Here is a 24,709-nt window from a genome sequence, read left to right as displayed (position 1 = left end):
CAAGTGCTCCCTGTGTTAATTGTTGTTATAATTGGTTCTCCCGGATTGGCCTAGTTGATTTACTGGTAGGTCCCTAGCAAAGTGGACTAAGTGTGCCAGGGCTAGTAAGTCAAATACTACTAGTGGGCCGCAGTTTCTGTGTGCAGTTAACTGCCATGTCCACTAGGCAAGTGAACCCACTTGCCTGGCCCTAACCTTCCCTTTTCTTACATGTTAGTCACCACTAAGGTAGGCCCAAGTTATCCCTGTGGGTAGGGTGTAGTGTATGTGAAAGGTAGGATATGCCCGGATGTGTGTGGCATTTCTTAATGGTGAACTACTGCCAATTTCGTTTTGCTCTAGTGAAAGTCTATCTGTTCCCATAGGATAGAATGGGGATTTTGCTTATAACATTTTATAAACCTAACTACCCCTGGTAACCTGATAGGAAAATCAAGTTTCATATGCCTGAACTCAGAATGTTAAAATGCATCTTTTAGTGAGTGTTATTTTTACGTTCTGTGTTTGAAAATACCACTTTAAGAAAGTATGTGTTTTCTTGCTTAGCCATCCAGTGGGCCTCAGCTAGGATGTGGATTGACTGTCTGGGTTTGGAGTGTCAGGTGCTGGGGAGACGCAGTGTCTCCAGAGAGCCTGATGAGCCAGGACTGGGCTGAATAGACCTGGGCTGCATTTAGAGTAGGGAGGAGACTTCCTTTCACCTGAATGGGCCTGGTCTGCTTTCCACAATGCCGTCTCCACCCACTGCCAGGAACCTGCACCAGAGAGGACAGAACTGGTTTTGACTGAGCACAGGGCTTCTATGCACAAAGGTAACACATATATTTTGGGGTATAAGTATTAGACCTAAAACCCCTGTACTTTAGACTACTTCTGGAATCAAGAGGAACCTTTGCCAAGGAGAAGAGCTGTAGAAAATGAGAGGTACTGCCCTTGCTGTATGTCTGGGGTTGGCCTGCAGTTGCTGTTTCTACCAAGGAAAGAAGGACTTTGTTGTGCGCTGTGTCCCCTGCTTGAGGAGTCTCCCAAGGGCTTGAGTAGAACTTACCTCCTGTTCTGAAGTCTCAGGAACACAAAGACTTCACCCCCGCTCACCTGAACTTCCTTGCAGGAGCTCTTCGCTGTCAAGAAGTGCCTGCGACTGTGTGGGGCCTCTGGAGGTTGCTCCTGCCGGTGGGAGCTGAAAAAACAACACAACAAGGAAATTGATGCATCGTTCTCTTCTTCTTGCAACAGTTTTCTGTCGCAACGCTGTGGTGCGAGAAGAATCTCCACACATCGCCGGTGCTGAAACCGAAGCTGTGCCTGTCGCTGCTGCAAGAATCAACGCATTGAGGGATCACGGCTGAAGAAATCGACGCAGCGCCACTCGACGCCGATGCATCCCGGATATCCACGCATCGTCCCTGTGCAGCAAGTTTTCCCCGACGCATCACCCGCAGATCTGAGTCGTCTCCTAATCGATGCATCGCTTCCCCTTACAGACCAGACCCGACACACCGCTATATTTTCTAATCTTCTGGAGATCTGGTTGTTTACTACTCTTTGAGACCTCAAATTACACTCCTCCTGAATCGACCATACACACCTCCCAATACGCATGGCATTTGGTCCACAGGCTGGTACAAGTCCAGAGTCTCATTCACACTAAAGCCCCAGTGTAGCACAATGCAGCCATTACTGTTCGTGGGGAGGAAATGTAATAGACCATTTACATGAATCATGGTATTTACCACACTGAGGGCCTTTTCTCTAATGGGTTTATCAAATCGTTCCCCGACTTGCGACGGGAAATTGCGATCCCACCCTCCCACTTATGGAGATAAAATCAATTATCTCATGCTCTATTGCATGTCCTGGGGTACCTGCATACTGACCTCCCCAGATCACCTATTACTCAGTATATACACACCTGGAAAAACGTTGGGGGGGGGGGGGGGGGCGAGAGCTACTATCTCAGGATTGTATGTCAAACTGTTGGATCACTCCTTTTCTACTCCCAAATTCACTGCACTGAGAGCTGGTGGGAATATCAACAATTCTTGGATGATGACTGGAATTCTCAACTTAGTTTTTTTTTTTAATGATTCTTCACTGATGGCACTGGTCAAACTTCTTTCACTTCATCACATTGCGTAATTCTCAGACAGATCTTTCTGTCACTGTGCCAAAGTCCCTTTGTGTGTCGTAACTGTGGACATATACGAATTACTAGATGAATGACTGGTTTACATTTTCTTTTTTTGATTAACAACTTTATTGATTTTTGGAAACTTACAGAAGCAGCTGAACATCTTTGACCACATCACTATTGGCAATGCAGGCCACTTTTTCAGTAGATTAGAAATGGGTATGCATTCCATTTCAGTCTCTACATACACGGTATATATTCATGTACATAAAAGGGATCAGTCTATTTGATCTGTTTGTTTACCCCACACTGGTATTTGGCAGGCCATCCCTGGGCCTCAAATAGGGACTTCTCTTGTGCGACACACCAATCCACACCCTGAACCCACCTGGTCACACCTGGGGGCTTGGGCTGTGCCCATGTGTCAGCAATATCCCGTTTGGCCACAGCGATGGCTATTACCAGGAATATCTTGTCTGATCGGGCCCCGTCTAGACAATCCAGAATCCTAGAAGAAGTCGTATGGGATCGTGGGGGACTTGTCAGCCCAGGATGTGTATGAGTTCGGACTCTCAGCCCAATATGAGGTCAGGCGTGGGCAGGTCCAGATCATGTGATGGAAGTCTGCCAGTTCGTGGTTGCGACGTGGGTAGCTCGGAGAGGGGCGCTGGCCTGCTTTATGGAGGCGTTCTGGGCTAAGATAGGCAGCGCGTAAGTAGTGTAGTTGAATTAGGCGGAGTCTAGCTGAGGTTGTAATGGTTTTGGGGGCCATGAGGGCATCTCGCCAGTCTTCATCTTCCAGTGGGCCCAGCCATCTCCTCCATCGGGTCCAGAGTGGGGTGAGTGATGTTGGGCCATTGTTGATCAGGGTATGGTATATTCGGGACACCCCGCCTTTCCCTAGGTTACCCATCATGAACTGAGCTTCCAGTGGGCTGAATTCAGGGAGCATCGTACCTGAGATGTGTGGGCCCAGAGCGTGGCATAGTTGCAGGTACTTATAAAATTGGGAGGTATGGAGGTTGTTGCATTTTTGCAAGTCTTGAAATAATCTGATGTGGTCTCCCACCCAAACATCTCCCAGCAGTGATATGCCTATGTGGTCTCACCATGTAAATCCCGTGAGTGATGCTACCTCTCCTAGCCACCTACCGTGCCAGAGGGGTGTCTGTTGGCTCAGTTTCTCGTCCCAACGTGTTAAGCCGTACGCCAGTCCACATGGACTGCTATAGTGATCGGTATCACTGTGGGTATTGGGCTTCCATATAGGAGCGCTTGAATTTGGGGAAAGTCCAGGTTCCTGAACTCTATTTTGTAGGTTGGGTCAGACCACTCCCCAGTACACCAGTTGTGTAGGACCAAAAGTGGGGTAGCTATATAGTATAGGTCAGTCATACCCATGCCGCCGTCAATGGGCAGAATTCGGCATCGATGCATGGTGTTGCTCCTCCCCCCCCCCCCCCCCCCCCCCCCCTCACGCCCCCATCGGAATCTCGTGGCCATACTGTCCATCTCCCTGAACCAGCTGCGTCGGAGGTGAAAGGAAGTATTTTGGATAATGTATAGGAAGCGTGGACGGATCATCATTTTGAACAGGGCCTCTTGCCCCAAAGGATTGAGTGGCAGGGTCTGCCAGCGCTTGAGGTAGTCATTTTTTAACCATTGGGGGTAGTATTGAGCGCCCATTCCATTTCGGGGAGCAGGGCAAACTATATCCCTAGATATTTGAAGGATTGTCTCCTGATAGGGATGGATGCTTGCCAATCGAAGCATTCCATGGAGGGATGAAGTGGTACCATGGTCGACTTTGCTGGGTTGTGCTGCAGACCCGAGCTCCCTCGAAGGCCTGGAGGGTCTGGAGGCATCGGGGGTCAGAAGTGGCCGGGTTCGCCAGGAAAAGCAGGACATCGTCCGCATATAGGGCGATTTTTGTCTGGTGGTTTTCCCAAGCCCATCCTTTAATCGGGTCGCCTGACCGAATGAGGCATGATAGGGGTTCCATCGCCAATGCAAATAAGAGGAGTGAGAGGACACCCTTGTCCCGTGCCTCTCTGGATGGCGAATGCCTCTGATAGGGCTCCGTTGGTGAGTACCTTGGCTTTGGGGTTGGAGTAGAGAACTTTTATGATGCGTCTAAATTGCTGCCCCAGGCCCATCATCTTTAAGACTTCCTCCAGGTAAAGCCAGCCAAAGGTATTCAGGGCTTTTTCAAAGTCTACGAGGAGGAGTGTTAGGTAGGGTGTGAGATGTCGACGATGTGTCGGAGCCAGTTGGAGGCGTCGCAAGCAATGCCTGGTGCGGCAAGCTGGCATAAGCCACACTGTTCTGGGTGAATTCGTTAGCACAGAAGCGGACGAAAGCCCTGGGCTAGTATCTTGGCATAGATCTTCACCTCAGTGTTGATTAAGGAATTGGGTCGGTAATCCGCACAGAAGGTGGAGGGCGGTTGAGTTTAGGGATCACCACTGTTTGCCACATCAGTTTCTGGGGGAAAGGACCAGGTCGTTGCAACATGCCGGTCCAATTCGACAAGGTGGGAAACTAGCAGATCCCGATAGGCGGCATAGTACTCCTGCGGGAGACCGTCCGGCCCTGGCGTTTTCCCAGTTTTTAAGAGATTGCCTTGTGTGCTTCTTCTGAGATGAAGGGGAGATCGAGGCCAATAGCCTCAGCCTCCATGAGGCAGGGGAGTTAAGACGCCTGCTCGATGGAGTATCTCCAGTAGGTGAGCTCCAGGTTTGCCTGCGGAGTATAGATGGGCGTAATAGTCTGCAAAGGCTTGTGCGATTGCTGGTGACATATGCTTAGTGACCCCAGAAAGATTCTAGACTTCGGGAATGATTTGATTGGCCAAGGGGTAGGAGACTAGGCTGTGGAGTAGCCTACAGTTTTTGTCGCCCCAACCGTACACTCGGGCTTCCGAGGAGCGCTACAGCATCTTGGCTGATTCTAGGCTGATGTGTTTATTTTCTTCGAGTATGGCCACAAGTTGCCTGTCCGTCTGGTCGCCTGGCGGCGTGTTTGGGTCTGTTTCCAGTCACATCTCCTGTGCCTCAAGAAGGGTTAGTCGACTGGTCTGGTCCAGCCGGCACGAGTAAACCTGGCCTCTGGCAACGCCTCTGATAGTAGCCTTACTTGCCTCCCAGAGTGCATGGGGAGGGGACCAATCCCAGATTAGTTAAGCATTATTGACGCAATTCCTCCCCTATCGCTTTTTTAGCCTCCTTATTCTGTAAGAACCAGGTGTTTAGTCGCCATGCGGGGCGGGGTGTGTCGGGGGCTTCACCCAGGTGTAAAAGCTGTGCTGAGTGATCTGAGATTCCTCGGGGTACGATAGTAACGTCTGATACCCTTTGGCAGTCTGAGGCAGGCATGAGGACCATGTCGATTTGTGAGTGTGTGTGATGGGCCGCCGAAGTAGGAGTATATTGAGAACTACGAGGATTCCAGAATCTCCAGACATGAGGCCTAGGATAGCTGCCCAATCTATAAGCTTCTTTGCATTTGTTATTCTAGCGGGAGTGGGTGTGGCAATCGTGTCAAGCCGGGGTACCATGACTGCATTGAAGTCCCCTCCTATCACAGTCTGTCCCATGGGCAAGGCTGTAATGATGTTGGCGAGATGACGCAGAGAGGGGAGCATAGCTGGTGGGACGTATATAGATACTAAGTTAAGGGTGGCCCCTTCTAGTGTCCCGAACAGGCTAATGAAATCACCCTGGGGATCTGTGGTGATGTGCTTGGGCATGTATGGAAGGCCTCGGCACAGCAGGACTGCATCTGGTCCCCAGGAGGTGGGTTTCTTGGAGCATAAGTATATCTGGAGCGTGTTTCCGGGCATATTTGAGTGCCGCAGTCTGTTTTAATGCGGTCTAGCAGCCCATTTATGTTCCACGGCAAAATCTGGAAGGGTTTACCCCTAGTGAGTTTTCAGTACATGTCCAGAGTATGGGGCGAAGGAAAGACCGGATATTGACACCCCAAGGGGACTGTGTGATTCTGCAAGGAGATTCGATTGCGTTCGTAGCCCAATGGGGCCAGTGATTGTGGCTCGTGGGTGATGGTTAAGTGTCGGTACTGCAAACAGGGAAACATTGGTAATATCCAACATAATATAAACAAAGGAAAACTGTCCCCACCTCCCCCTACCCTATACTTCGGGAATGGAAGCATCTGTCGCCCTGAAAAGGGAAACATAACTGGTTAGACTAAACAAACTTTTAGATGAGGATTGCAGTAGGTTTTATGTTTTTCACTGCCGGTTTCGCCTCTCGTGGTGGGATAGAGTCTCAAATTGTAGGGCTTCTGGAAAAGTAGGAGTCTGCTGATGTCTGGTCTATAGTCTTGGAAGGACTCCGTGCAGGGGACAGGCTGGCCGTCGATCTATCTTGGTGAGAGGGGAGGTTGCTGGCCCGGTGTCTTCAGGTGTCTGGGTTGCCCCGTCTGGCGATACGGAAGTCCCCTTACGTGGTCATCGACCTCTGTGCCACTGTATACGTCTCCTGTGTTTGGGGGGTAGCGGACCAGCTGTGTTATTTGGACGAACCAGGTGAGGATGTGGAGCGGATCCGGAGTGGTCGTTCTTCTGTTAGCCAGGTCCAAGCGGACTGTGGTGATAAAGGAAAAAAAATATATACTTTTTTTTAAAAAAATTATTTATTTTTTAAAGAATTTTGCTTTGGAACACAACACGGGGACGAGCTGGAAAGTGGAGTCTATACTGGAGGCCCAAGGTACGGAGTTTCTGTTTTAACTTCAGTATATGAGCGCCGCTGGGCTTGAACCTCTTTAGTGTAATCTGGTAAAATCATAATTGTCTGGTTTTTGGAACTTTAGGGTGCCTTGGGCTCGGGCTGCTTTCAGGATAGCATCTCTATCTTTAAAGTTAAGAATGCGGGCAATGATAGGGCGGTGTGGGGCCCCAGGCGGAGGTTTAGGTGCAAGGGAGCGATGGGCCCGTTCAGTAGCCAACCATGGCGACAGTACGTTCTCGGGCATCCATGAAGTCAGCCAGCTCTGCCATTTGGTCCTTTCCGGCCCCTTCCAGGAATCCCACCAAGCGGAGATTGTTGCGCTACGACCGATTTTCGGCATCTTCAGCCCTTTTGGGCAATTCAGTGGTGTGAGCTCATAGTTGGGTTACTTGTGGCAGATGTCGTCCTTAGCGGCAGAGACGTGGGACTCTGCCTCCGAGATGTGAGCTGTAGCATTGTGTAGGTCCTGGTGAATCTGGGCCATGTCCACTGGAACCTCCCCAATTTTGTTCTCTACCGAGGTCTGGGATGCGCTGATAGCCTGTAGGATGGTGGAGAGGTTGCCCCATTTCCCCCCCCCCCCCCCCCCTTCCATCCCCCACCACCCCACCGGCCTGGCCTGGATCGTTCGTAGTATATTGGTTCATTTTGGTCTGGGTTTGGTTGGTGGATGCCTTGGGAGCCCGTTCTCTGCCCATTTTGGACATCCACTGGGCCGATGATGGCGTGATAAAACACTGGATTCAGGCTGGGGCTCATATTAAGATTATTGCTCTCATCCAAAAGAATTCTTGCGCCTGGTAGGGCCCGGCAGGCTGGCCAGCATCTGTGGCTTCGGGCGTCCTACGATCCGGGAAGGGTTGTGAGTTCCACGTCTGTAGGGGCTGCTGTGAAGCCCCACCACCTCTGTCCCTCCACTTCAGGGGGTCAGTTCACTCTTCCGTCGGGCTGGAGCTCCTGGTCCCAGGTCCAGCCGGCACCTGGCGGCTCCTGGTTGGATTTTGTCTGCCATGAGTTCCTGTGAGGGAGCCGGCAATAAAAGTGGGCCGGGGGGGGCCTCACAGTAGGAGCCTGCCTGGACCCGGTATATGTGTGACTTTAGTTGTCTCCAAGACCCCACTGAGGTTCAGGGTCTTTCAATTGATATCTGGAGGGCGAGGGAGGGGGTGCCCCCCAACAGAGCAGGAGGGGGTGGGGACCACCGCACGATCTCGCAGTTGGTCCCTCCTAACCCAGCCGCCCAGGTGCCGTCGTCTCCACAGGTGGCTTAATAGGCGTCTTTTGCCAATCGAATTCGGGGGTGTTAGACCTGGGATATGAGCTGTCACAGTGCTCCTCCGTGCCAGCCGGATTATGGGTGTGTAGAGTGGCGGGCAGCGTGCACCTCACGGTCGACACCCCTCCGGGGTCCGCATTATTTCAGGGCGGCAATCCGAGTGCTGGGAGAGCAGAGGGGAACCCTGCGTGTGGTCTCTGCTGCTCTTCTCAGCAGCCGATCTCCCCCAGCAGGTTGCCTTAAGGCTACGGGGTCCCCGGCCGTGCCTGGATTAGCAGTCCCTAGAGGGGGGGGGGGGGGGCTGGAGGATGGGCCTCACCACCATGCAGCCTGTCTGACTCACTGCGTCTCCGGAGGCTCGGCTGGCAGGCGCATCCAACCCAGCGCTTCAGCAAAGTCGCATTGTCCCACTCGAGCTGGTGAGTGACTGTAGGGGTGGTCCCACACCCAGACCTCTCGCAACTGTAATCCGGGTCAGAGGGACGCCTCCGGCGCCCAGTCCCTGGGCGCCGGAGTGTTGGCAAAGGCCTCTCCAAGGGTCTCCATCACTCAGGACTGCAGCAGTCTCCACAGGGTCTGCCACCAGCGGGGGGCTCGGTGTAGTCGGTGTAGGTCCGGGCTCAAGCACCAGACCAAGAGCCGGCTCGGAGCGGGGATCCCGGGTCCTAGTCTCACAGGCCTCGGAGAGCGCGGGTTGGCAGTATCTGGCGTCACCCTCTCCCAGCCATCGCCCAGTAGTCGTTCGCCTCCTCAGTATAGCAGCCGAGCTTCCAGCACGTCCGCTGGACTCTGCTGTGAGGGGGTGCTACGGGCAGGGAGGCCAGTGGGCAGCAGGCGCCAGAGCCCAGGCTACAGCCTGACAGTCTCCATTTTGGCTCAGGGCTATTCAGGGGTCATGCTGGTTCTGCCACCACGGTGAGTTCTATGGCGTTTCTCCAACACCGGCGGATCGCAGGGATGCTGCTTCGGTGCAGGCAGCGGGTTAGGGAAGAGGATGGGCATTGATAGTGGTGGATTGCAGAGCGGATGACGGAGGGATCCAGAGCACTCGCGAAGTGCGACCGCCATCTTGAAGCTCCAAGCCACGCACCGACTGGTTTATATTTTACAACATAATTAACTCTAAAAGATCTTGTCGGAGTCAAAATGTTAGGGAACAGACTCTCTCAAAGCTATTTATGGATAAAGGTTAGCTTTTTTGCATTCATGAAAAGATGAACACATGAAGATTTTTGTTAGTTGGTAAATCTACTTGCATGGGCTGAAACTAGGCGTGAAATGGTAATTTCAAGGCTGGGATATCCTGTAAGTTTGTCCACACCCAGAACTTGGTGTTTGAACTCTTGCATGCCATTCTCACTGTGAAACAATTTGGGAGTTTAACTTTTTCCAGAGTGGGACGGGGTTTCCTCCAAGAACAGTGAGATTTAGGGAAAGGTGTTTGCCCGTGAGAGGCAAAAAAAAATTTCTGTGGAGAAAAAAGTTATAACAAAGGAGTTTGTGCTTGATGTGTACATTTTGTTTGATATAAGCATGTATAATTGCTAATGCCAAAATGGAATTCACAACGGTTTGTTAGGAGTATGGTTTTGTTCTGTAAACTTTTGTAAATCTGTACCAAAGCAATATCTTTGCTTAGCAGGTGCATGCATGTTTGTGACTGTCTTTGAGAACATTGCCCTTACTTTGTGATGGTTTTAGTTTTTTTCCTGTTTTTGTTTAACATTGTATGTAATGTTGCTCCTAATAGTTTTACACTGGTAAAACAATAGTTTCTGATTGAAATACTTTTAAAAGGCTTATGTTCAAAAGGAGTAATTATATATTTTGTGATTTTATTAATATGTAGAACCAATATGGGAATATTTTTTTTTTTTTTTTTATAATTTATAAAGTGCATCTTAAACCCATGGGTGTTAAGGCGCTAACTCTGGGAAGAGACCGTAAAGGAAGAGAAATGAAGGTATTGGTTAAAGTGCAATGTTTTGAGTGCTTTCCTGAATGCCAACAACTGAGTTTCCTTTTTCAATTACAAAGGAAGGGAATTCCAAAGTCTGGTGGTTCTTCCTAGAAAGCTTCTGCTGCCCCAACTAATCTGTTTTAATTTTGCTACTGCAAGATTTGTGCCGCAGCAGACCTCCGGGGTATAGCTGGAATATACCTTTGAGAGTTGCGTTTGAAGTATTTTGGGCCGGTGCCATGCAGTGCTTTAAAGGCGATACACAAAGTCTTAAAGTCTATTCGCTTCCTAACTAGGAGCCAATGCAGGTGCCTGAGTGCAGGGGGAAGCAGACTCGTGCTTGGGGATACCCAGAGGCAGCCGAGCAGCTGAATTTTGGATAATCTTAAATTTTGTCAAACGCTTTTACCTTACGTTGACTTATAGGCCATAACAGTAGTCAACCTTCGCTATAACAAGGGCTGATGTGAATATTTTTTGTAGACCTTGGGGAATAAAGGTAAAGATCTTTCTTATAAGTTTTAGCGTAAAGAACGTGGCTCAAGTGATGGTGTTAACCTGGCACTCAAAAGACAGTTTATTATCAAAGGTTACTCCCAGGTTTTTCACCTTACTTACTGGTGTTTGGAGAGAGCTGAGTTTTTGCCGCCTCAGAGTTGGCAACCAAAAGGACACATTGTTCCCGAGGAGTAGGACCTCCATTTTACTGGAGTTCAGCTTAAGACAGTTTGCAGCCATCCAGTGCCCGACTTGAAGCAAACAATTGTGGAAACACGTGTTCGTGTCCTCTGGGTTACTTGCCACTGATACTACAATTTGCATGTTATTGGAGTAAGATACAACTGTGAACCCAAAGGACAATCAGTTTTGCTAATGGAGAAACTCAAATATTAAAACTAGTAGGGCTTAGGGTGGAGCCCTGGGGGGACCACAGGGATTTGTGAAGGTTGGTGAGTAAAAATCTGCAACAAATTGTTCTCGCCCGGCAAGAAAAGAGTTGAGCAATGCAAGTGCATGATCCTTGGTACAGATGGTGACCAGGCAATCTAGTGGCGTGTTATGATTAACAGTATCATCGAACGCTGCAGAGCGGTCTAGAAGTATCAATGCCGCATTGCCTTCCGCATCCGCTGTCTGCCTGACCTGCTCTGATCAGAGCAAATTTGATGCTGTGGTGCCTTCTGAACCCAAATTGAGTAGGATCCAGTTGTCCATGGGTCGTGAAGTCAGATTTCTATGTTCATAGCCTTTTCCATCATTTTGGCAGGAAAGGGAAATCTAGAAATGGGTCTATAGTTATTTGGGTCGGTGTCCTCCAAATTAGTTTTTGTTTTTTTAGCAGTCGAAGAACTGACTGACTGGCGATTTCCATTTGGTAGGAAAAATGCCAGAGGAAAATATTTGTTTGAAGATGATTAAGAGACTCCTCCAGGTGGAGTCAAGCATTAGAAGAAATATCTTGGGAGGACAAGGATCCAACAGGGAACCTTACTTTGGAGTAGGTTTATAACCTGAGCTAAGGTGATGTGTGGGAAAGATGGGGTGGCCATTTGTAAACCTGACCCTGCCGGGTCAGACATACCCTCTGGAGAGGCATTTGTAGCCATTAACCTAAGCAACAAAGGTGGGCCGGAAGGGTGATTGCTTGAGAAATTGTTATAGACTGCCTTAATTTTGTCCTGAAAGAAAGTTGCCAGTCACAAAACTCTTGGCTAACATTTGTATTTTCTGGAGGCTTCGTGAGCTTTGTTACTGTGGTAAACAATTCTTTAGAAGAATTGCTTGAGGCTTCAAATGCCATCGTAAAGAAGCAGGATTTGTTGCTAAATGTTAGTGCTGTATAGGCTGCCATTGACTGTTTATAAACTTCCCTTTCAGTGGAGCTGTAGTGGAGTCTCCATTTCCTCTCCAGTCGTTGGCAAGTTTGCTTTTGGATCCTAAGACTCTGAAAACCAAGGTTCTGATGGCTTAGATCTGACTTTTTATATTGTTTTTTCTGGTATTCTACTATTCATGGAAGCATTGACTTGATGGTTGAAGGAGATAGCAACTTCGTTTAAGCCTTTACTAGATGGTGCATAATTCCAAGGCTTCTGATGTGATGGAGTGCCAAGGCCGTATCCACTCGTGCGTCTTCAGCTGGGAAGAGCTAGTAGAGATTAAGAGAATTTAGGGTAAACATGATGGCAAGATGGTCAGACCAGATCAGCGGAAGTAAAATTAGAATTTGAAGGGAGTCATTATTTGAGAAGACACTATCCAGCAGGTGTCCTGCTGAGTGTGTGGCTCCTATAACGCGCTGAGGGAAACCTAGGCTATCTATTAACTCAATCGGATGTGCTGCATTCTTGTCCTGGGCAGTTTTCTATATAAAATTTATAGTCACCCAGGATGGTATAATCCGAAAACTGAGCAGCTATATCCAATATCTGACCTATTGCCTGCATAAATGCTGTCCTGGGGACGATATATAAACATACCATTGAACGAACGCTGGTTGCTAATTTAGATTTTGAAAGATGGTAGCTCAAGTTCTTTAGTGATATTTTTGTTTGCGAAGACACCTCTCAATGTACTACGGTAGATGAGGGGCAGGCCACCACCTTTTGCCTGCTCGGTCCTGTTTAAAGATGGAAAAGTCTACAGGAGCAGAGATCAGTAATTCTGGGCCTGACGATTCGTCTGCCCAGGACTCCGTAATAAATAAAAGCAATCTCTATTTTTGGTGTTCCTGTAGTCCGCGAACTCGAGTGCATGTTTTGTCAGGGAACGTGCATTGATTAGCGTACAACGTACTGGCTTTAGGGGGGTGGTATAGTCTTCGGTGGAGTAGCTTTTCTAGGTATGTGTGCTTTAACTTTTATATTTAAAAGGGTAAGCTTTCACTCTGGACAGGTAGCTATTTCACTGCCCTTGCCTGGACACAGAGAATGGCCACTACAGCGCTTACCTGGATGGTAAGGTTCTTTTTGAGGAGTTTGACTAGAGTATTTTGTTAGTGCTTTGTTGGGAGGGTGGACTGACCTAGTGGCTTGCACTGAGTGCGGTCTGAGCACGGACGGGCTTGCCTTTTGCGCGCCAGCTGCGCGGACGCGCTGTAGGTGTGTTTAGATAACCCTCCATGTGAGGAGCGTGTCTACCACACGAATGCTGAGAGGGCAATCAATCAATCCAACTTAAAAGCACATGGGGAAATACAATGCGGACAAATCTGGGGCCCAGCCTGGTAGCCCAATAATTACTAAGCCAATTCTTTTTATTATTCCATTCTTTTTGTTGTTATCCTAGTATGTTTAAACTGTCTTTAGGGTACAGTAATTCAAAGCCAATAGTACACTTTTTTTGTACAAACCTATTCTGATCTATGGGGGAGCCCTTGGAGTAAAACTAGTTTTCTTTTGATGCGGGAAACCACCTGCATTTTCCCACTAGATGGCAGCAGAGATCCAGTAATGCCTTAATTATAGCAACTTCGCAATTTTCCTGTGAAAAATTGCGGTTGGGTGTCCCTGGATATTGGCAGTGCCGCTTCACCTAACGCAATGAAGAGCGGTTGAGGGCTGGAGGTACGTACTTCGGGTGCTTTGAAGCTGTTGCTGTGCTACTCTTGGGATGCTGAGGCAGAGCAGCTGCCGGTTCTGTGGAGGATGCTGGATAAAGACAGCAGCTGATGTTGCTCTCCCTTTTATTGAAGCCAGTTCCCTACTTGACGAACTGACCAGCTACTGAGCACATGTATCCATTTACAGAACAAGGGATTAATAGGGACAGTGAAGTTGCTATATGGCTAAAGGCTTTTTGAGCACCGTAGGGCATCGGCACTCAATAACAATCTTAGAAAATAGGCAGTGTGTTGCTTTACCACCCACTGGCCGCACATAGATTGTGGTTTGAGACAACCAAGACACTTTTTGAAATGAACCCAACTCGCTGCTGATCAGGAAGCGCTCTGTTTTCAATCTTTGCCCATCAAAAACCTGTGGGCGAGGCAACAGAGGCCCTCTTTACTTAAAACACGTACTCACTGACTTCGGCCTGGAATCGACACCCATTCCACATCCGCAGCTGTCCAAACTTGGCGAAGTTTAAAAAACTCTTGAACACCTGGTGGTTCTAGTTTGGTGCTGGGCCCTGTGTTAGGGAAGCGCTGAGCTACCCCTCCGGTTGTGAGTTGTTGCGCTATATATACTAAGTGATAACAACCACAACATACTAAACTTAGTGAACAAATCTGAAAAGTATTTTTAAATTGTTAAATGGGTTAAGGAAACAATAAGTAATCAGCACTTGGAAGCATGTGTTTAGGGCCTCTCTTCTAAACGCCAATTCCATAAGGTAGGTATTAATGTCTTGCCATCAAAATCTGTCCCTAAAACAATATTTTACCACTAACTCAAAGGAGGTGGTAAGCCATTTACAAAGGGGAAGGAGCAATATTGACAATTTTTTTGCTTTATTCAAAAGCAGTCGGCAGACCTGGTGGGCTGCCACCCCAGCAATTCACCATCGCTGTGATTTTGGCCAATCGTTGTGGGTTGCAATTTGCAACCTAGCTCATGCACAATAATGAAGTCGAAATTCAACCCACTACAATTCGGTATTTTGAGAGCAACCTGTGAGTACATGGGTTTGTTCGCAAAATCCCAATGCGTTCAGTAGGAGTTGGTGCACTAATTATGACCACTTTTACCTCATCCATTTTAGTACATCACAAATAAGTAAAGCCAAATATTAGTTGCAATTTGTGTTACTTTATTTGGAATCTTAGTGCTTTGTGGACATTGTGGGCCTCATTTACAATAGTTTTTTTTGTGGTTTTTTTTTTTTTGTTTTTTTTTTTCATTTTAAACAAATTGCAGGCCACTGCTGCATGACGACAACTCAACAGTGTGATTTGGAAATGTGCTGTCCTTTGCTCCTCTTGGAATCATGGACTTGAAACTGTATTTTGTTTGGCAGGCTTCATAGCTGTAGGATACAAACACTTCCTCAGGCGAGTGGTATCGAGTTATGAATGTACTAGTAGATTTGAATGCAGGTTTATATACAGATCATGAATATGGAAGCTGCGCTGCATTATGAAAAGCCCACTGGAATAAACTCTCTTGCCACAAATTGACCTGACCGTAAGGGCCACTGATTCGTAAACTATATTTGAGTTGAAGACATTATTGTGCAGGTGCTGAACACGATTAACCGTCAGTCTGTAACGAGGATGAAAATGGTTTCCACCAACTCCTAATGGGCATCACTAAAGTGTTATGGCGGTTGTGGCGGAGAGAGGTGTGTGTGTGTGTGTGTGTGTGTGTGTGTGTGTGTGTGTGTGTGACTGTGTGACTGTGTGTGTGTGACTGTGTGACTGTGTGTGTGTGACTGTGTGACTGTGTGTGTGTGACTGTGTGACTGTGTGTGTGTGACTGTGTGACTGTGTGTGTGTGACTGTGACTGTGTGTGTGTGACTGTGTGACTGTGTGTGTGTGACTGTGTGTGTGTGACTGTGTGACTGTGTGTGTGTGACTGTGTGACTGTGTGTGACTGTGTGACTGTGTGTGACTGTGTGTGTGTGACTGTGTGTGTGTGACTGTGTGTGACTGTGTGTGTCTGTGTGTGTCTGTGTGTGTGTGACTGTGTGACTGTGTGACTGTGTGTGTCTGTGTGTCTGTGTGTGTCTGTGTGTGTCTGTGTGTGTCTGTGTGTGACTGTGTGTGTCTGTGTGTGACTGTGTGACTGTGTGTGACTGTGTGTGACTGTGTGACTGTGTGTGACTGTGTGTGTGTGACTGTGTGTGACTGTGTGACTGTGTGTGACTGTGTGTGTGTGTGTGACTGTGTGACTGTGTGACTGTGTGACTGTGTGACTGTGTGTGACTGTGTGACTGTGTGACTGTGTGACTGTGTGTGACTGTGTGACTGTGTGTGTGTGACTGTGTGACTGTGTGTGTGTGACTGTGTGACTGTGTGTGTGTGACTGTGTGACTGTGTGTGTGTGACTGTGTGACTGTGTGTGTGACTGTGTGACTGTGTGTGTGTGACTGTGTGACTGTGTGTGTGTGACTGTGTGACTGTGTGTGTGTGTGACTGTGTGTGTGTGTGACTGTGTGTGTGTGACTGTGTGTGTGTGTGACTGTGTGTGTGTGTGACTGTGTGTGTGTGTGACTGTGTGTGTGTGTGACTGTGTGTGTGTGACTGTGTGTGTGTGACTGTGTGTGTGACTGTGTGTGTGACTGTGTGTGTGTGACTGTGTGTGTGTGACTGTGTGTGTGTGACTGTGTGTGTGTGACTGTGTGTGTGTGACTGTGTGTGTGTGACTGTGTGTGTGTGACTGTGTGTGTGTGACTGTGTGTGTGTGACTGTGTGTGTGTGACTGTGTGTGTGACTGTGTGTGTGACTGTGTGTGTGACTGTGTGTGTGACTGTGTGTGTGACTGTGTGTGTGACTGTGTGTGTGACTGTGTGTGTGACTGTGTGTGTGACTGTGTGTGTGACTGTGTGTGTGACTGTGTGTGTGACTGTGTGTGTGACTGTGTGTGTGACTGTGTGTGTGACTGTGTGTGTGACTGTGTGTGTGACTGTGTGTGTGACTGTGTGTGTGACTGTGTGTGTGACTGTGTGTGTGACTGTGTGTGTGACTGTGTGTGTGACTGTGTGTGTGACTGTGTGACTGTGTGTGTGTGACTGTGTGTGTGTGACTGTGTGTGTGTGACTGTGTGTGTGTGACTGTGTGTGTGTGACTGTGTGTGTCTGTGTGTGTGTGACTGTGTGTGTGTGACTGTGTGTGACTGTGTGTGTGTGACTGTGTGTGTGTGACTGTGTGTGTGTGACTGTGTGTGTGTGACTGTGTGTGACTGTGTGTGTGTGACTGTGTGTGACTGTGTGTGTGTGACTGTGTGTGTGTGACTGTGTGTGACTGTGTGACTGTGTGACTGTGTGACTGTGTGACTGTGTGACTGTGTGTGTGACTGTGTGACTGTGTGACTGTGTGACTGTGTGACTGTGTGACTGTGTGACTGTGTGACTGTGTGACTGTGTGACTGTGTGACTGTGTGTGTGTGACTGTGTGTGTGTGACTGTGTGTGTGTGACTGTGTGTGTGTGACTGTGTGTGTGTGTGACTGTGTGTGTGTGACTGTGTGTGTGTGACTGTGTGTGTGTGACTGTGTGTGTGTGACTGTGTGTGTGTGACTGTGTGTGTGTGACTGTGTGTGTGTGACTGTGTGTGTGACTGTGTGTGTGTGACTGTGTGTGTGACTGTGTGACTGTGTGACTGTGTGACTGACTGTGTGTGTGACTGACTGTGTGTGTGTGACTGACTGTGTGTGTGTGACTGACTGTGTGTGTGTGACTGAGTGTGTGTGTGTGACTGTGTGTGTGTGACTGTGTGTGTGTGTGACTGTGTGTGTGTGACTGTGTGTGTGTGTGACTGTGTGTGTGTGACTGTGTGTGTGTGACTGTGTGTGTGTGACTGTGTGTGTGTGACTGTGTGTGTGTGACTGTGTGTGTGTGACTGTGTGTGTGACTGTGTGACTGTGTGACTGTGTGACTGACTGTGTGTGTGACTGACTGTGTGTGTGTGACTGACTGTGTGTGTGTGACTGACTGTGTGTGTGTGACTGTGTGTGTGTGTGTGACTGTGTGTGTGTGACTGTGTGTGTGTGTGTGACTGTGTGTGTGTGACTGTGTGTGTGTGACTGTGTGTGTGTGACTGTGTGTGTGTGAGTGTGTGTGTGTGACTGTGTGTGTGTGAGTGTGTGTGTGTGACTGTGTGTGTGTGACTGTGTGACTGTGTGACTGTGTGACTGTGTGACTGTGTGACTGTGTGACTGTGTGACTGTGTGTGTGTGACTGTGTGTGTGTGACTGTGTGTGTGTGACTGTGTGTGTGTGACTGTGTGTGTGTGACTGTGTGTGTGTGACTGTGTGTGTGTGACTGTGTGTGTGTGACTGTGTGACTGTGTGTGTGACTGTGTGACTGTGTGTGTGACTGTGTGACTGTGTGTGTGACTGTGTGACTGTGTGTGTGTGACTGTGTGTGTGTGACTGTGTGTGTGTGACTGTGTGTGTGTGACTGTGTGTGTGTGACTGTGTGTGTGTGACTGTGTGTGTGTGACTGTGTGTGTGTGACTGTGTGTGTGTGACTGTGTGTGACTGTGTGTGTGTGTGTGTCCGTGTGTGACCGTAGTGAGATTCTCTCTTGGGTGATTGGCTGATAATGGTCCGAGAGAGAAGGACATCTGAGATAGAGGGGCGTGTTTTGGGTTTATATGTGACTAAGGGAAATTAATCATGGGCCCTTTCCTGACATAGGATTGTGTTTGCAATATGATTGTAGCGTCCCTAACTGAACAGTGGATAATGCATGATATTTTATTGCCCTTTTTGACAACATGCAGACGTTCCATAGCATAGCGATTATGATCCTTGACCTAGTGTGGAATTTGTTGACGCGAGTGTAATTGTGATTATGTGGTGCATGATGGTGTTCCTTGCACCATGGCCCCCAGTCTTGAGCTGTGATTGCTGTTCTTCATAGAACTAATGCTTTCCCTGGTGTAATGGTGGTGCAAATCTCTAACACGGCATGCCTGATATTTGATGATGATGATAGTAAGTGGCCATGGATACTAAAATCTGTCCGAGAAGCCTTCTGCAGTGAATTTTGTATATTAAAAAAAAAAAAAAAAAAATCCTACCCGTGACCCATTTTTAGGGTGCCAAGAAGAATAAACACTGGCAATCACTGTTTTTTTTAAAAGTTACAAAACCGCTGAGGACCCGCCCCCCCACCCCCAGCTGAATTCACAAAACTTAAACACTCTTAACCGGAGACCATACTTACATGTTTGATACGAACTGATAGAAATAAGTGAGAGTAAGAAATGTTTAATTCTGAAGTATACTTTTTTTTTTTCAGTGTCAACATTACAGCTTCCCATCCATTTTTATCTATGGACACACAGCTACAGGAAAAACTTATGTGATGCAAACCATTCTCCAGATTCTTAAGGTAACATGCGTGCCTTAGAACTTTAGTAACTGTTTTGTAGTTTTGCAAATGAGTAACCTAGATTACCCTGCGAAACCAGTTTTAGGTTGGTATAGCTATTGAAAACTATAAAATACATGGCAACACTTTCAAAAGACGTGTAGAACTACCCATAAACTGTTACCTAAATATTTTTGTTAAAGGAGCATGGTAACGAATGCCTGCTGACTCACGAATAAGTAAATACATTGCTTATATATTGGTTAATTTCTACCTGGGAATCCATTTGTTGTGGTCAGTAGAGGCATCACCCCCTATTCTTTTCGTGCACTTTGACATTCTGAACCTCGAATTTTTGTCCAATTTTAAAAGGTACTTCAAGAATCTCACACTGTAGGTTCAGGAGTATAAAATCTGTAAGTCGAAATTTCTGTTAAGAAAAAAAATACTAAATGCAGCTTACAATAATACATTGAGTATCTTGGCATCTCCTTATTAAAATGATGCTTCCACATCCCCATTTAAAAAAAAAATCTTACTTTTTGTAACCCATTATTCCTGGACCTTTCATGATGTTGATGTATTTGTTTGTTTTTTTGTGCTGGGGAGGCAAATTGTCATTTAGACTTCCTGCCCCAGGCGGTACTAACATATCCCTGGTCCTCATTCTTTTGCCTCCCCATTTCTCGCATACTTTTACTGTATGAAGAGTGGGCATCATAAGCTGTCATTGGGGATTCTGTTCCTGCAGCCCTGGAAGGAAGGTAGGAAGGGTGGGGTCGGGTGTTAATGGATCCAGTTATGGTGTCCATCCCAGGGGCGTCTCCTCTGTTGGAGCGGAGGAGCTTTGCCCTACTGAACACCCCCCCCCCCCCGAAAAGTAAAATGGTAACTTATTGCCATTTTATTTTTCTTCCCTGTTCCGAACAGAGGGTCAGGGTGAGGGTGGTGCGCTGCTGAGTGACCGCAGCATGTCACTTAGTAGGGAGGAGGGTGGGCATGTTTGGCACTGTTCACAGTGCTAATGTCTTTTTGGCTGGCTGTCTTGAGGCGGCCAGCCACACGTGTACTTTAAACAGCTGGGTTAGAGCAAGCCATAGCCTCAACGGCGCTATGGGGCGCCGAGTGAGGCTCCACCCTGCAATCAGGGTGCTGCGCTCATGCTGCATGAGAGCAGCACCCTGATTGGTCAAGTGAGTTTCTGCTGCCAGTTTCGGGGGGAGAGAATAGGACTGGAGGAGGACATTGCATAACGTAACGTTCAGGTAAGTTAAGTATTTTTTTTTTAATTTTATTTTGCTTGCGCACACCTGCCGCCTGCTCCCTGGAGATGCTAGCCGCCACTGGTCAACCCCTTGCAGAACATATCCAGTTTGCCACATATTGTTTCTACTCCCTAGGGCAACAAGCATTGGCATAGCCAATAGGTCTCGCCTTTGGAACCTTGTAAGTGGTTAGTTATGCAGCGAGGGTAGGAGAGGACTGGGGCAGTGCACTCAGGTACTCTACTCGGGGAGGGTAGGGAGAGGTAGACTAGCTCGTGAGCGTGACGGAAAGAAGCTAAACAGAAAGAGAATGAATGACAGAGGAAAACAGTAGAAAAACCGAAAGGAAGACTAGAAAACAAAAACCATTTCAAAAAGGAGATAAACTAAAACCTGTGGGAAAGTTTAAGAGGTTAAAACAAACAAAAAATAAAGAAAAGCATAAAGTGAGTGAAAGATAAAATAGTATACACACAAACATAACGTCTTAAAACAAAATAATTTCACAAGCACATGTTACGAAATACTAAGCATTTAGCCTTTTGTAAGAGTTTACTGAGCGCCAAATGGGACAGTGTATATTTTCAATGCGATAGGCTGGTAAAGTCTTAGAACACAACAACAGAGTTACAAAATAAGCAGACCTCGTGTACAAACCCCACCTTAAAAAAATTTTGATGTATTTTAGGAGACACCGCAAGGGTGGTGTTGGGTGAGGATGGGACTGTGGCGAATGGAAAGGCTGTCAAATGCTGAAATAAGATGGGTGCCATTGGGCTGAGGTGTATTGACTGAGCTGTGCCTGGGCTCCAGGGGGAACAGTGACACTGTCAGGACAGGTATGTACTGACTGAGCAGTACTGCCTACAGAATATGCCGGTCCCAGTGATGGAACGGGGAGTGCTACGTGTGGAATGAGGTGCATTGAGGTACTACAGTATTGCTCACTGTGAGCTTGACTATCCGCATTCCGTGACCTCTTTCTTGTCTTGTTGATAATTGCAAAACGGGGCGCAACTCAGCCTCGTTTCCACAGCTCCTCATGGATACATAGCCCTCGATGGGCCGCTCTAGCCTTCCCTGTTCAGTTGAGGCAGTTCCCCGTAGAGCACGCGTGGTCACTTAGAGTGTTGTCGCGACGGCGCTTCTTCTCACAGTGGGTCGCGGTTGGATATGAATTGTGTAAATTAGTCACCCTGGAGTTTTAAATGAGACTCTCATTCTTGTGTGTTAGCGCTGTGAACCACGAGATGTTCTGTTTTTGCTGAGTTAGAGCGAGACACGTGTTCCCGGTCTCTGATAATGCGCCTCTAGTTTAACATGCGTGTAACACTGAGTGAATAAACAGCGATTGTTCCCCGAAAAGTCTTTTCTCGGTGACAATACATGCAGTAGCGTGAAATCAACGGTGCTTGCAGGGAAACAGACACCGACCTGCAAAAAGTAACACCCGTCCACGCACCAGCTGAAAAGCTTGAGCGTGTCGAGCTCCTCCCCGGCCCGTCATGCTTTAGTCTCTGAAAGAAATAATACGTTGAGATAGTGGGCTGGGTCTTACTATATCAAGGCCTTCGCTGCCAGCGCCCGCCCTGGCTCTGAAGGGAAGCGGTGTGTTCCCTCCTCCCATCCCATCTAGTTGAAGGAAAGCAGCCGATCTCCATGCAGCAGCTGTGAAATTAACCGTGCTTGCAGGAAAACGGACACCGACCTGCAAAAAGTAACACACACCCACGCACCAGATAAAGCTTGAGCCAACGCAGAAAACTGCTCTATGGCATTAGATTCGAAGTGCCGCCATTGTCACGGATGCTTTAAAAGTGAAAGCACGCATGGTGTGCTAAATGTAAGCAGAGCGTATCGTCGTGCTTGCAGTAGGAGAAATCATTAAAGTAACAGGCGTGGAGAAAGCAGCCCGCGCGGCCAATCAATTAAATAAACAAGCGTGGTACGCCATGCAGCAGCTGTGAAATTAACGGCGCTTGCAGGGAAATCGACGCCGACCTGCAAAAAGTAACACCCACCCACGCACCAGCTGAAAAGCTTGCGCCAACGCAGTCGAAACCTGAAAAAAAATATTTGGAATGCCCTATGGCATTAGATACGAAGCGCCGCCATTGTCATGGATGTTTTAAAAGTGAAAGCGCACATGGCGCACTAAATGTAAGCAGAGCATGTCGTCGTGCTTGCAGTAGGAGAAATCATTAAAGTAACAAGTGCGGTAAAAGCGGCCCGCGTGGCCAATCAATTAAATAAACAAGCGCGGTACCTAAAGTGCAGCGAAAATATCAATAAAGTGAGCGCGGTGTCCCTAACGGGCGCCGAGCTCATTAAAGTAACAAGCATTGGCCGCACGCGCGCCTCGCGCTTGAAGTTTTAAAAAAAAAAAGAAAAACAAGCCCGGCGGAGCGTGGCGCGCTTGGGGGTGGGGGAGCGGACCCTTTGAAGTGCTCCCAAAAGGCGGATTGCATGGCGGCACGATGCGCGTGATTGTGCGCGTGCTAGCCATGCAATCCACTTTTTGGGAGCACTTTTGAAACCCGTATTCTATAGTCTCGCTTTGCAATCGCTTACGCAATAGCAAGGCGAGACCTAAAAAAAAGACGTCCGGTTGAGTTACAGGAGAGATTAGTCACCAAGCAATGGCAAAGCCAATGGCGCTCTCCTTGTGGTTGCTAATGTGGACCTACTGACTTTACTAATACTTTTTGACAATGCTCTGCAGCCTCGGCAAAAAAACACCTTTTTGTTTTTTAATATACCAATTCAAAGTAGTGGGTTTCAATTTCTGAGTGATAAATAAAAAAAACAGATTACATGTGCACTAAAGTGTTTTTTTAAAAAACGAGCAGATAGTCGTCATCGGCCCTCCGGGGGGGAAAAAAAGAGAAAGTATAAATAAATGGAGGAGCAGGGTTCGGTGGCATATCAACATTGGACTGGGTGGAGGTGCAGTTAAAGATTAATGTTGCAAGTGTCGCCACACATGCACACCGTGGTGCTTTACTAATGCGAAACTCATTAATAAAAGTAGTGCTTACAGACTAACCAACGCGATTGGAGCATGTGAATCCGAATCCCGGGTTCTATTTCATTTTCTAGACTATTTGACTCACTCTCCTGCGTCCTTGGTTATCCCCCAAGCACTGGGAGGCAATGCAGTTTGCCAAGGGGGTAGGGAGGGGGGGCTTCGGGGGTACATGAAAATGTATTCATTGCCTAGTTGTCAAAGGTTGCCTGGTGCCATTAGTTAAGTGTGCAGGTTTCATTAAGATATTAAGAGTACTTTACTCGCATCTATGAGAAAATCAACATTAATTAAACCAGATGCCAGAATGCGTGTCAGTTGTCAGTGTTTTTAGACAGTACTGGTTGCTTAGTTTCAGTGCATTAATGTTTGTATTTACTCTTTTACACAGCATCCAAAGTAGGTTACCTAACCACAAACCCCCGAGTTGTTAAATGACCCATAGAAGGGAGTGTTTTACAGTTGAACAAATTTGTCCAAATGTAATTTTGGTAGTGCCATGGAATGATCAACCAATGAGGTACTCGATGAGCAGGTATTTAAATACACATTCAAAACGTACGGTATTGTGGATGTTTGTTTGTACACAACCACCTCTCTAAATGTGTTTATTAACCCCTTGTGTGCCCATGACGTGCTGGACACGTCATGGAGCACAGTCTCGCTGTGCCCATGACGTGTCCAGCACGTCATGAGGCATTCCCTAGGGAATCCCTCTGGTGGCCTGTCGCGGGTACTTGGGCCTCCCACACGAGTGAGGCACCGTTTTTATCTGGAGACCCGGGGGAACGCTGGGTGGTAAGAAATTTGTGTCAGCCCGGTGATGCCTCAACTTTCCCACACAAAAATGTTTGAAAAAGGTGATATTTTTTTTTCCAGCTAAATTTGAGGTTTGCAGGGCATTCTGGGTAAGGAAACGTTGGGAGATCCACGCAAGCCATACCTCCCTGGAAGCCCCCGGGTGTCTAGTTTTCAGAAATGTATGGGTTTGGTAGGTTTTCCTAGATGGCCGCCGAGCACCGGGCCAAAAACCCAAGTGACCCCCCTAGCAAAACCAGGTGGTTTTGAGATAGGCAATTTTGATCTCGCCTCACTGCGTTTTGGGCCCTTGCCTGTCGCGGGTACTTGGGCCTCCCACACAAGTGATTCAACAAACAAATGATGGACGGAATGCTGACAATGCAGACATTCTCACCCAGTCAAGAGATCTGGGTTAAATCCATCGTTCTTTTGCCCACTACGCCACCCCAGTTCAGACACAGCCATATGCAAATCAGTCTTGACCCCGTGCCTCATGGGAACAGTCCAGCCCGAACTGC

At 47.8% G+C, this 24,709-nt stretch overlaps 1 protein-coding gene across 4 annotated transcripts in view; it reads left to right on the top strand.

The window, feature by feature from the left end:
• Positions 1 to 24,709, top strand: part of ORC5 (origin recognition complex subunit 5) — a 287,421-nt gene that overhangs the window by 7,167 nt on the left and 255,545 nt on the right. For 2 of the 4 annotated variants that reach the window (XM_085653956.1, XM_085653955.1), the window contains exon 2: positions 19,029 to 19,121. The exons of the other annotated variants lie outside the window; for them this stretch is intronic. In XM_085653956.1, coding sequence (XP_085510082.1) covers positions 19,029 to 19,121 — 93 coding nt within the window. The remainder of the gene's footprint in view (positions 1 to 19,028; positions 19,122 to 24,709) is intronic. 4 annotated transcript variants of the gene reach the window in all.

The sequence above is a fragment of the Triturus cristatus genome, chromosome 4_1, assembly GCF_964204655.1.
Source record: "Triturus cristatus chromosome 4_1, aTriCri1.1, whole genome shotgun sequence".
Lineage (NCBI taxonomy): Eukaryota > Metazoa > Chordata > Amphibia > Caudata > Salamandridae > Triturus > Triturus cristatus.
This window is presented reverse-complemented; position numbering and strand designations above follow the sequence as displayed.